The sequence below is a fragment of the Crotalus tigris genome, unplaced genomic scaffold (assembly GCF_016545835.1).
Source record: "Crotalus tigris isolate CLP2741 ecotype Arizona unplaced genomic scaffold, ASM1654583v1 scf7180000024471.848039, whole genome shotgun sequence".
NCBI classification, from domain to species: Eukaryota; Metazoa; Chordata; class Lepidosauria; order Squamata; family Viperidae; genus Crotalus; species Crotalus tigris.
In genome coordinates, this window is record NW_024100642.1 from 227714 (window position 1) to 240974 (window position 13261).

At 45.3% G+C, this 13261-nt stretch overlaps 2 protein-coding genes across 4 annotated transcripts in view; one reads left to right on the top strand and one right to left on the bottom strand.

Annotated features, from left to right (window-relative positions):
• The first annotated feature begins 525 nt into the window (after positions 1–525).
• LOC120303461 (heat shock protein 30C-like) lies at positions 526–1628 on the top strand. The gene has a single exon (XM_039333014.1). The coding sequence runs from the start codon at positions 608–610 to the stop codon at positions 1226–1228; it is 621 nt and encodes a 206-aa protein (XP_039188948.1). The 5' UTR covers positions 526–607; the 3' UTR covers positions 1229–1628.
• A 3448-nt stretch (positions 1629–5076) lies between these two features.
• FKBP8 (FKBP prolyl isomerase 8) overlaps positions 5077–13261 on the bottom strand; it is a 32319-nt gene continuing 24134 nt past the window's right edge. For 2 of the 3 annotated variants that reach the window (XM_039332994.1, XM_039332996.1), the window contains exons 5-9: positions 11861–12078; positions 11208–11380; positions 9718–9795; positions 7114–7251; positions 5077–6205 (exon numbers count right to left, since the gene is read on the bottom strand). In XM_039332994.1, coding sequence (XP_039188928.1) covers positions 6119–6205; positions 7114–7251; positions 9718–9795; positions 11208–11380; positions 11861–12078 — 694 coding nt within the window. In that variant the 3' untranslated portion in view covers positions 5077–6118. The remainder of the gene's footprint in view (positions 6206–7113; positions 7252–9717; positions 9796–11207; positions 11381–11860; positions 12079–13261) is intronic. The other variant, XM_039332993.1, reaches the window with a different exon arrangement.

Consider the following 13261-nt stretch of genomic DNA (forward strand, 5'->3'; position numbering starts at 1 on the left):
ATGTTCTTCTTAGTATCCCCTCAAAAAAAAAGCAATGCTGACTCTCCTCTGCAGGGTTGTTGTTCAAAACGTCTGGAACAGAATAATAGGGGAAAGGCCGGGTATTGAAAGAGGCCACACTGACCACTGTGTTTCTCTGGACTCCATTCTCAAAAGCATCCGGCCAGCTCCTGGCAATATTGACATCGCTAGCCTTGAGGGAAAGTAATTGGTAGCTTTGGAGGTGTGTGAATGCCGACTGAGCAGCCTGTCCCGTGTCTAGGACAAACTGGATTTTTCTAGAAGCTGCTAGAGCGCAAACGCGTTTTGCCTAGTTTGCCCTTAAGGCAGATTAAGGAGCAAGCAGGGCTGGCACTGTCACGATCTGGATTTTTACTCTTTCTTCTAGGCGCCTCTGGAGCCACCGCCAGCTTTCCAGACTTGTTTGGAAACATCTTACACGCCGTTGCGTCATAAACACAAACAAGGCTCCGCCGCTTAGCCGCTTGAGGAGGCGGGGCTTGGTGGGGCTATAAAAAGCGGCACCGAGTTGTTCGCCCAGCCACACACATAGAGAGAGCTTGTGGGATCTTATCTTATTTGGGGAAACGTCTTCTGCGTTGCCACCATGGCGAGCTACTCTCGCGTCCTGCTTCGGATGCTCCCGCTGCGGCGTTGGCCTCTGCCCGGTCTAGGCCCCGTCTGGCTCAGTGAGCCGCAACCGGCGTGCAGGCTCCTGTGGCCGGCCAGCCCCAGCTTCGTGGACCGCGTGATGGGCGACATGGAGAGGCAATTCCAAGAGATGGAGAAGATGAGCCGCGCCTTCTTCCAGGCTACGCCGCTGCCCTTTGGGGAGCGCGAAGGCCAGAAGGAAGCCTCGGAGGAGAACACCTGCCCGGCCGGGGAGAAAAACCATTACCGCGTCTCGGTGGACGTGGCCGGCTTTACGCCCGAGGAGATGACGGTGAACTTGGAGGGGAGGAAAGTGACGGTGACCGCCAAGCGCCAGAGGGAGAGCCGGAGCAAAGACAACGGCTTCTGGGTGGAGCATCAAGAGTTGCGCCGGGAGACTCTCCTGCCTCCTGATGTGGACCTTCAGGCCATCAGTTGCTCGCTGAATCCGGATGGACAGCTGTGCATCGAGGCCCCGCGCCTGGCCGAGTCCGAGTCCGCCCAACAAACCATCCCCATCGATGTGAAACCAGCCAATCCGAGTCCCGGCGGGGAGGACAAGCCCAAGGAACACTGATGGTGTGGATGTTCCTACCAGGCACTTAGAATCGCCCTATGAAAATGAGCAGGCTCTCAATTGCTAGCTTAGAAAAGTCTCTGCAGCCTTGACTCTCTTCTTTCCTTGTCTACAATAAAGCCTCTTTCCATTTACCCGTGGACGCATTTCTGACTTGTGTTCTGTGGGTCCAGCACCAACTTAGGATAAACTAAGAATTCAGAGGATGTGCTGAAAACAGACTGTATAAAGGGAGTGGGTGGGAGGGAAAGGAGGTGGTGCTGTATTGTACAAACAGCAGGTGGGATTCTTAAATGACGGTAAAGTATGATTGTGACTAAGTGTGATGCTCTGTATGACACAAAAGTGGACATTGTATTTTTTAAAAAGAATAAACTTATTTTTATTTTAAAAAAAATAATCTGACTGCCTGAAACCAGATTCTTAAGTGGCTTACAGAGTATTTTAAAAAAAAAAGGAACAGGTTAAAAGGTTAAACTGTTTAAAATAGTATCTCAGAATAAGAAAGTGGAATTGTAATAAATGGCATCACTGTGTGCAATTCTCAAGCACCCTTTGGAAGAATCCCATTTTCATCTTCTGGAAGACTGTGAGGATGGGAAGAAGCGAATATGCAAGTTTGTCTCCTGTTTGGAGCTTAGCATTATTCTGAATGGAAAAATTGATTACTTGTTCAAACCTCATGTAGGGGCCACTGCAGCTGTAGTGCAGGCTATGTTTGCTATGTCAGTGGTCTTTTTATACTATCCATGGGGTTTTCTTGACAAGGATAAAGTAGTGGGTTTCCAACACAATGAACATGAATTTGGGCAAACTGAGATAGTGGAAGATGGGGAAGGAGGGGTTGGGGGGCTATAGTCCATGGGGTTGTGAAGAGTCAGACATGACTTAGTGATTGAACAACATGGTGGTTCCTTCTAATAAAATAAAGCTGGTCCTGCTACCAAGGACTGGCTGTTGGAGGAAGATAGGGAAATGGCCAGTTGGTGGCCAATGCACAGGTAGTCCTCCTTTATTGACTGCCCTGCTTAGCAACCATTTGCAGTTATGAGGGTGAAGAAAAAGTGACTGATTATTCTGGCATTTACAATCTGCAGGTCTGCTCAGCAAAGGAAAGCTAAAGAGAAGCAGAGTTGCAGTTTCACTGTGACGGCTTCACTTAATAGTTGACGGTTCCAATTGTAGTTGCTAAACGAGAACTACAATAGTTTACAAGTAGATCTTGACTTACAACCACACTTGGGACCAAAATTTTCTTTGCTAAGTAAGATGGTTGCTAAGTGAGTTGTGTCTGATTTTACAACTTCCTTTGCCATAATCGATAAACTAATGCATGCCTGGCTGAGGAATTCTGGGAGTTGAAGTCCACAAGTCATAAAGGCCAAGTTTGAAGACCCTTGAACTAATCACTGTAATTAAGTGAACCATACTGTCATAAAGCATATCCCACTTCCCCCATTGACTTTGCATGTCAGAAGCCAGTTGGGAAGATCACAAATGGTGATCATGTGACCCCAGGATGCTTCTAGCATTGTAAATACATGCCTGTTGCCAAATTTTGATCATGTGACTTGTGTGATAACTGGTCAATTTTCAGTGCCATTTGTAACTTCAAATGGTCACTAAACACATAGTTCTAAATCAAGACCTATCTGTATTTTAAAATATGGAAAATGTCAAATCTACTGAATGATACCTGGATCCGCATTCAAAGGCAGGAAGGCAGTCTATGGCAGATGCTTGAGGATGTCAGAACAAATTGTGAGTTTACAGGATCATTTTTCTTGGATCAGTACTGAAGAAGAGGCAGACTGCCAGGAGGTGTGTTAAGCTAAACAGCCCTCTGGGAACTTTTGTGCAGGTTTGTTTAATGTTGCAATTCTGCCAAGGATATGGAAACAGAAGGGCAAATTTATCTTGTGTACTGTCTTTAGGTTCTAGTTTTGACTGGAATATGGGAGTGGGATGAGTGGTATCTAAATTAGACAAAAATAAAGTTTTTTAAGAGTATCCCCATTTAAACTGCATACTTTATAGTCTGCCTAGTTCGGTGCTCAAGAAAAGATTTAAGCCCCTAACTCCCCACCCATTGCCCATGTGGTATTTGAGGGGGCAAAACTGCTTCCCTTTTCTTTAGGCTGTTCTAAATATATGAATAGTAACTACTTCATCCCAAAGTGAAACTGAACAACTGTTTCCTGCTTGTCAATTTCCTGAGTGGGCTAGAGGTATCTGATTGGGTAAGACACCTATTATTTATAGAAATTTTCAGGTGTCTCTGAGGTAGCCTAACTATATTTGTGTATCACTAGATTGAGAAAAGCCTTTATATCTTTTTACCAGGGGTGGGGGGAGCGGGTAGTAAAAATTTGCTACAGCAGACAAGGTGATAGGTTGCCTTATGGCAGGGCTGGGGAACTATGGCTCTTTTATGTCTTGTGGACTTCAACTCTGGATCAGGAATTCTGAGAATTGAAGTCCATAAGTCATAAAAGGGCCATAGTTCCCCACCTCTGCCATATGGGAACAAGTGCAAATGTCTGCTTAGATCAGGGGCCTTCAATCTTGGTCCTTTTATGACTTGTGGGCTTCAACTCCCAGAATTCCACAGCCAGCATGCCACAAGTTTGAAGACCCCTGGCTTAGATGGTCTTGCAGGAATTCCAGAATAACTTTCATTAATTTGTAGGATCTGCTACCAAAATACAGGATAGCGCCCTAGCTAGCTTTCAAGAGGGAGGGTGGATTTTTTGAATAACTTCAGACTTCTTATAAGGCCTTTCGCAGATTGTTAAGCCTGTGTGTTCAAGGACATGAATGCCAGTGTTTGGAAAACCCTTTTCAAAGGGTCTCCACAAATACGTAGGGAAGAGAACAATGGAACCTTTGAACCAGTGGTTCTCAATCTCAACTTTGAGATATCTGGACATCAACTCCCTGGATTTCATTCATTCACATTCGTCCATATTAATATAGCTGCCCATCTCACAATCAAGTGACATGCTGGCTAGGTAATTCTGGGAGTTGAAGTCCATACATATTAGAGTTGCTGAGATTGAGAAACACTATAGGTCCAACCGTTCTATCTGGCAGGTACTTACGACCCAGATTCGAAGTTCAATGGTTGCCCCCTCCCCGAGTTCATAGCAACTGGGTGCTTAGCAACTAGGCTACGTTTATGGCCATTTGCAGTGTCCTGTGATCACGTGACCGCATTTTACGATGCTTTTTCTGAAAACTGGCCTTTACTTTTGGTTTTCAGCAAAACCGCCATCACTGATTCGCTGAACTGCAGCATTTGCTAAACCACTACAAAAAAAGAAAAGGTAAAATTGGGTTGGATGACTTTGCAACTGTCATGAATTTTGACAGTGATGGGCAGGTTCCATTATGATCGTAACTCAAGGACTACCTGTACTCTAAACCAAATTGGGGGGAGGGGGAAATATGCAGGAAACAGTAATACAGGCCAGCCCTGGCTAGTTGCAGACAAGCTGGTTTTTCAGTAATAGAACTTTTCCCTCTCTCCCTATAAGACACACACACACACACACACACACACACACACTTACACACACCACTTTTAAGAACAGCATCCTGGTTGTAGAATTCTGGAAGTGGTCATTGCCTGCCCATGGGGGGGGGGTGTGTGCAAAGATGGGGAAGGCTGGGAAGATACCAAGAGCTGTTTCTCCTCCCTTTTCTTCCCTGTTCACGTTCCATTACTTTGGGATTGTCAAACTTTACGGTTCTATGACTTTCTAAAGTTAAATGAAGATAAATGGGCAATAGCTGAATAAATAAACAATTCCACAGCTGCTTTCAGGACTAAAGGAATTGCTTTAAAAAAAGCTGCTGAGAGATGTTGCTTTATTAGAACAATGAGGATGTCGCAGGTATTCACAGTTCAAAATGTAGAGCGAGTGTGAAAATCTGTACTAAAGAGAAGCAGTACTGGGTTCGAGTTTGGCGGCTTAAAAAGGAGACAGTCAGGGGAAAAGCCACCAGTAAAGTTTGAAAGCAGATTTCGAGCAAAGATGGGAGAGGTTCCTTGGCTCCCGATTTGGCTTCCCCAAGACAACTAAAAGAAAACAATCCGGGTGATTTTTACCCAGACCCGTTCCCTGCAGGCATGTTTTCAAAACCTGGAAAGAGCTGAACAAACCAGAATGGACTCCTGAGGTCCTCCAAGGAAGCTTTCGCGGAAGGCTGTTGAATAAACCAAAATCCATCTAGCGCCACCCAAATCAATCCTGAGCATTAAAGGAGAGTGTTCACAGTCCTGACCTCTTACACTCGGCCTAAGGCCAGGCCTAAAAACAGTTTCTAAGCTCCTCCTCCTGTTCTAAAGCCAATGCAACTTTCTGCAGTCGCTGGTTTCTTTTCCCCCTGCCAGGCAGACCCCAGCAATATCCTTCCTTCATTCTGACGGATCCTTTGCGGGGCCACCTACAGCTCAAGGAGAAGAAAACCCACACGAGCGAGAAAGAGAGAGAGAAAGAGAAAGAGAGAGAAGTGAATGGTAGCATCCAGCCAAGTCCCGTTTTCCTGCCCTCTCCCGCAAAATACACCCAGGCCCTCTGGGTTTCTTCTCACCTCTGCAGCTCCAGATGGTGCAAAGATCTCCCTTGCCACCCCGGGCATCTCCTGCAAAGGGTTCATTGATGTTCTCATCAACTCTGGGGGCTGGGAAGCCTTTCTGGGCAGGAGAGCCAAGCCTGCTGTGCCCACCCCACTCAGTCAACCTACAGTCCAGAGGGGGACACCAGTGCAAAGTCGTATGCCAGTCCTTGAGGGGGCCAGGTGGTGGAAGAGGGGCAGGAGTTGGGAGGAAGAACGGGCCAAATCTCCAAGCCTGAATCTTCAAAAGTCATCAACCGCAGGCTGGCCTTAGTTTCTGGCTGCTATGATGACCGACAGGGCCACGCCCCCCAGCGCTACAGCAGTGGCCCCAAACAGCCACTTCCAAGGAATTGTCTGGGAAGGAGAAAAAAAAAAAGAGAGAAAAGAAAAGTAAGTGCCAAAATTCAGAACAGAAGACATATGACCAGGAATTGGCATATCACAGAAACATAGGAAACCGAAGGGAGAAAAAGACTTAGTGGGTCTCAACCTGTGGTTCGCGGACCCCTGGGGTCTGTGATGTCATCACAAGGGGTCCGCAAAGGCTTGAAAATATGATTTAAATCTTAAGTGTTGGGGGGGGGGTCCGTGGCGACAAAAGGTATTTAAAACAGGCTGGTGGTGAATACCACTGCCTTAGACCAGTGGTGGTGAACCTATGGCACGGGTGCCAGAGGCGGCACTCAGAGCGCCCTCTTTGGGCTCGCGCGCCGTCGCCCCAGTCCTAGGCCTTCAGCTGGGTTTTATAAAACTTTTTCGCTTTAGGCCTCCACCGTCGTGTGCAAAAAAAAAAAAAGTTTCAATCAATCAGTCAATTTCAACTTCTCACGGGAAAAAAAATCTTGCAAAGTTGGAATTGATTGTTTGAACTTTTTAGTCCACCCAGTCTGCTGTTACCACTGCAGCCATGCCCACCCAATGGGCCACACCCACCTGGCACCTGACGATGCATAAGTGGGTTTTGGGTTGCAGTTTGGGCACTTGGTCTCTAAAAGGTTCGCCATCACTGCCTTAGACAAACAGGCCTTAACTGTTTAGGCTTGGAAGGCAGAAAGCAACCTCTTACAGTGAGCATAAAAAGCAAGTGGCAATTTCTATAGGCCGCTCCATCGATTCGAAGGGCAAAAGGCACAAGGGCCTGCAGAAGTTCCCCCACTGGCTTTCTATGCTCATCGTACAACTTTAGTACACAAGACATCAAATCAATGGCCCCTTTTCTCCCCACCTCCGCCCCAGTGGATACTTCTTTCGGACCACCTTACCCAGGAGGATTTATCTTTGCACTTTGCTGGCGGGGTGCTAGACCCCGGGGTCCCCAGCATCTTGCGGTACATCTCTGCCTCAACGTTCCTTTGGTCAGCGTGCTTCTTTGCCAGCTTCGAGAGCTCGGTGTGAATGGTCTGGAGGCCAATGGAAGACAGAATATGATATAATTGGCGGCACCATTAAGAAGGCGAGAAGAACACTCCGTATCAGTGCACCTGGTATTTATTTAATTTATATCCCACCTTTATCATGTTTATAAACCACTCAAGGTGGCAAACATCTAATACTCCTTCCTCGTCCTATTTTCCCCATATCGGCAACCTTGTAAGGTGGCTCGGTCTGAGAAAGAGAGACTGGCCCCAAGTCACCCAGCCAGCTTCTCATGCCTAAGGCAGGGCTACAACTCAGAGTCTCCTGGTTTCTAATCTGGTGCCTTAACCACTAAAACAAACTACCGTATTTTCCTGCGTATAAGACAACTTTCTAAACCATGCAAATCTTCTCCGAAGTCGGGGGTCGTCTTATACGCCAAGTCATATTATACGCCAGAAAATACCGTATTCTCCAGCGTATAAGATGACTTTCTAACCATGCAAATCTTCTCCGAAGTCGGGGGTTGTCTTATACGCCAAGTCATATTATACGCCAGAAAATACCGTATTCTCCAGCGTATAAGATGACTTTCTAACCATGCAAATCTTCTCCGAAGTCGGGGGTCGTCTTATACGCCAAGTCATATTATACGCCAGAAAATACCGTATTTACTGCAAAGTTGCCAACACAATTCTAGAAAAGCGTATTGGCCAGGGCATGAAGGCTGTAACCTCCCTTGTGGTCTGTTCTTCATAGGCAGCCTTAGGACAGGAGAAACTCTCCTGAGCCAGATGTTGACTATCACCCTCCCAAATAATCCCGTTTCAAGTAGCCCCAGTGAAGGGAGGGAGGGTATTTCTGAAATTTTCCTTGCCCCTCCCAAGCGCTCAAAGATCTTCTTTCAAAAGATGGCCACAGAACCACCATTTGTAAAAGGGAATGTGGATGAAGATGTTCTCCAACTTCAGGCCTTCCAAGCATATTCTATCACTCCTTTGGTGTTCTTTGAGCTTGGTTGTTCAGTGCAAGCTGTTGCTATAAACAGGGAGAAAACCCCACACCCACTAGCACTGATGATGTTACCTAGTCTGGTAATGAAACGTCTGCAAGCAAACAACCAAGCTCACAGAGCACCAAGGACTCCACTATTCAACCCTGTCCTCTATCAGTCTGGGGTCATGTGATCACCATTGGCAACCTTCCCAGCCAGCTTCTAACAAGCATAGTCAATGGGAAAAGCCAGATTTACTCAACCATCACACGATTGACTTAATTGCAGGGATCTGTTTAACAACGGTGGCAAAAACCATTGTAAAATGGGGCACAACTCACTTTAATAACTGCCTTGCTTAGCAATGGAAATATTGGGCTCAGCTGCGGTCATAGGTCAAGGACTACCTGTGCTGGGCACTTGCCACATTACTATCAATAATTATTTTCAGTTGACAGGCGTTTATGAAATAAAGGCAAAGTAATTTTCGTTAAAAAACAAATTTTTATCCAATATCCTAAAGGGATTATATTTGGCAAAGAAGCAATAATATATTTAATTTTCGAGTCATGTTTTCATATCTTTGGTTGACCATATCCTTTTAAGCTATATTTCTACTACCTGGAAATTGATGGCTGGACAACAAAAAATGGATTCTCTCTGCCATTTTATTGCTAACAGTATTTCATAGCGCTGGAAAGATAAATTCATGATTCTAATTAGTCTGTTGTTTCAAGACCCAATTGTTATTTGCAACTAAGGAATTGTTATTTGCAAGTAACCAATCACAGATCATGTATGGACAATTACAACAAAACATGGAGAGTTTAATAAAAAAAAACATTGTACTGTATGTTTATGAGTTATAAAGAGAGAAAGAGAGAAAGGCTCAGTTTGGTATAATAGTTAAAGTTGTGAGTTCTAGTCCTCCCCTAAGCATTTAAGCTCCCTGGGTGATTTTTCAACCAGTCACTATCTCAGTCCAACCCACCTCATAGGGTTGTTGTTGGGTGAAAATAAGAGGCGTTATTACACACCATGAGTTGTAGAAAAGGGAGGGGGCATATAAATTAAATAATAATATGTTATTGCTGTCTGAGGAAGCACAGTGGCTCATGTGGTTAAGCACTGGGTCAGAAGTTAGCAAGCCTACGTTTGAGACCTGAGTGCTGCCACGGAGTGGGGTGAACTCCCGTCCTTTGCTCCAGCTCCTGCCGGAGATATGAAAGGAGTCTGCAATTGGACGTTCCCCGGACAACAGTGATGTCACCAGCTAATCCTTTCATCTTGAATTGTGATCCAGGAGTGTGAGTGTGATTGCTATGCTTCCTCCCCCCCCACCTCTTTTTCTTATTGTTTCCTCTTTTTCTCTTTGTTCTGATTCAATAAATAAAGCAAGAAAAAAAAACTTAAAGAAATACAGGCAGATGTGTCTTCAAGGAAGATGCTCATGGGCACGTTGATGCTCACAGGCCCTTGCTTGTTTTCTCAGTTACGGTCAGATTCCAAGGCCTACCTTATTTGATGGTTCCAGCTTCAGAGCGGCCTTTAAGATTGGGATGGCCCCACTGTATTCTCCCTGCTGAGCCAGAACCTAGAGCAGGAGATAGAGAAAAAAGCAGGGCAATATCTGGTTTAATACAGGTCTTTCTAAAGCAGTGGTTCTCAACCTTTTTAATGCCGCGACCCCCAACCAGTCGTAAGTTGAGGACTACTCAACCGGTCGTAAGTCGAGGACTACTCAACTAGTGCAGCACCGTTTGCAGAATGGGACTTTTGGCGGGCTCAGCAGGGCAGAGACAGCCTGGACAATTCTTATTGGCTTTTGAAAGCCAATAGAATTAGACTCTATTCAAGAGAGTCTATTCTATTGGCTTTCAAAAGCCAATAGAATAAAATGGAGTAGCACAGCTAAGGAAAAGGGGGGGAAAAATGGCGGACTGCATTGTTTGGCGACCCCCGTGAAATGGTCGTTCAACCCCAAATGGGGTCCCGACCCACAGGTTGAGAACCACTGTTCTAAAGCCTTTGCCAGATTTATCTGATAGTGACGATTTGAAGTTAAAACGGACCCCACCCCCAAAAGTTACTTACAACCTATTTTCAAAGTTACAATGGCCACACATACACACAGAAACATGCAGTCAGGTGACTGCATTTGGGGCACTTGGCAACAGACTCACCTTTATGGCTATGGGGTCATGTGACCCCCAATTGGTAATTTTTTTTGGCAATTTCCAGCAGTTGCTTCCAGTTTCCGGAAAAAGAAACCCATAGAAAGAATGGATTTGCTTAACAGCCACAGTGTTTGCTTAATGACCACTGGGTTTGTTTAATGACCACCTGTCGTGGTTCCGACAGATGAAGCTCTTCAAAGAACCTTAAAGAATCTTTATTCGAGAAGCATAACATCGGCACTTACATAGCCAAAGCCAAAATCTGAATTCCCCTGCCCTGAGTACATAGTATCAAAGCACAATTCCCTTCTCTAATTTACAGTCATAAATCACATTCTCCAATTAGTTTGAAATGCAGGCTTTCCCTCCAGTTCTCCAAGCCGCCAATTCTTATCATCACTTATTTCAAAAACCTTGGTTCTCACACTAGGTACAGTATTGTTATGTCTAACTAAACTCCCATGCACATTCCTCCTCCTCTCCCCCAGTATCATCTAATTCTAACTCCAATTCTAAGAATAAAACAAAGCAAAGGGAAATAGCTGCATATGTTGTCAAAGCAAAAACATCCAATGTTAGCAGCGTTGACACCACCACAAAAAGGTCCTGAAATCGTGTGTGGTCACATGGGGTCCCGCTTAACGGCTGCCGTGACTTACTATCAGAATTCCGGGTTCAATTACAGTTGTAAGTCAAGGATCGCCTGAACTGGAATATCACCTGGGAGGAGGTGCCAAGTGCTGCCATCCTTTGATGGGCAATTCCGTCACCCAATCATCATCGGACCTCGAGCTCATTGACAAACCCTCGACCCCAAGGCCCCTGTTACCTTTCCCTTTCGGAACAGAGCCTTGATGTTATCTGGCTGTTGCTCCAACACTTGATTGCAGGATCGCAAGGCGGCCTCAAAATGGTCCAGCTTAAGATGGGAAGCTGCTAAATTATTCAGGCATTTTATCTTCACTTCCACCAGCTCCGCCTCTTCTTCTGCACTGAAATCCACTGCGGGGGGGGGGGGGAAGCAGAATTAGGACAGGGGAAAGGCTATGATTCAGGACAGAGGGCAGGACTAGACAGGGGGCAGTTCTTCTCTGCTCCACGCTGAGTGGAAATTATGGAGTAGGAATGCAATGTATCAGAGAGGTGTCAGACTGGAGATGTCTGTCCTAAAACGTAGAGCAGTATTTTAAAAGTTTGTTTAAAAGTCATTAAAATATTGAACTGGAAAAACCTTCTGTTTCTATCTTGTAGCCATCACCACCTGATCAATAGAAGACCCCTGTCCTAAATGAATCATTGTAAGCGAGGACTACCTGCATTTATACTAGCACCTACTCCACATTATAGAGTTCAAGAGGCATTTTTTAAAATAAGGAATCAAGTTGCTAGTTCTCAGCTATTGAGCGGCACTTAGTACAAAACAAATTGCCCTAGGCAGAAGTCAGGCTTCTTGGGGGGGCGGGGGGGGGGGAAATCAGGTACCTTTAGTATTAGAATTGATGACCTTGAGAGCAATGTCATAGGAGTTGGCAGCCAGAATGTAATCTGCTCGCTGGTAGTGGAAATTGCCACGTTCTCTTTTCCGGTTAGCCAATGAGACTTTCTCTTTCCCGCCAAGGAGTTCCAGATCAGGAGCATCCTGGGCTGCCAGCAACTCCACCTCAAGAGTTAAGAAAGCATTGGGAGGAATGTCGGGACTCCTGCTCGGAAGAGATCAACAGATGCACTCAGATCAGATCAAAGGTTCCATTAACACAACATTAATGCACGCCAAGAGTGGCCGGAGCATGAGTCCTTTTCATTCAGCTCTAAGTTCACTAAATATTAAGGCAATGTTTTCCAACCTAAACTGAACCACCGTTTCCCAACCTTTGCAACTTTGAGACGTGTGGACTTCAACTCCCAGAATTTCCCAGCCAATTCCAACGGGAGTTGGAAGTCCACAAGTCTTAAAGTTGCAAAGGTTGAGAAACACCATACTACAGCGGTCTCCAACTTTTTAGATTTGGGGACCAGTGGGGGGGGGAGAGGGGATGTTTCCATGCGAGTGGCATGGCAGGCACACATGTGCGTGCAGGTCTATTTGCGTGAGTGGTGGGTATGCATGCCTGCCGCTTGCACAAATGGAGCTGCACACGCACGCTTGCCCACTATATGCACAAGTGGAGTTGCCCAAATGTGTGCACTCGCCCACTGCTTCTGCGGCCCGACTCCGAACAGGCCATGTTCCGGTAGTAAGCTGCAGCCTGGCGGTTGAGGACTCCTGCTGTACTAGACCATAATCTAAGACTATGCACGTTTATGGATTGAAAAGGCAAAATGTGTGTCACAGAGCACATGGGCACACACAATTTAATGTTGGGAACATTAAAGCAGCTATATCTTTTCTCAGGATTGCATGTCAGCTGCTGCTGTTGCTTTCCAATGCTTGCAACAGCAGCTACATACAAGACCTGCACACTCTGAATCACATTTTGTTCTTTGAATCTGGATCTCTGCACAGACTATACTATAGTGTGGCAAGCCATCATTTCTCTTCAAACTTTCCTAGGTCACTTCTACTTTGACATGTTTCTTCTGGTGACAACCTCCTGGCTGGCTTTATATATAATAAAAAGCAGGTAACTGGATTTTAATGCTAGTTTAGTCATCAAAATTGGAAACAATATTTGGTTCCAATTGCAAAAGGCAGTAATACATTTTAAAAGCCTATCCTGAACTTAATGGGAAATTGAAATTTAGTTAGGAAGAATTGAGTATGGTATGCTCAACCCTATAGAAAGCTAATAGGAAATTGTAATTTAATAATAATAATAATAATAATAATAATAATAGTAGTAGTAGTAGTAGTAGTAGTAGTAGTAGTAGTAGCAGCAGTAGTAG

Coding starts and splice junctions, on each gene's coding strand:
- LOC120303461 (XM_039333014.1), top strand. CDS start 608: ATGGCGAGCTACTCTCGCGTCCTGCTTCGGATGCTCCCGCTGCGGCGT.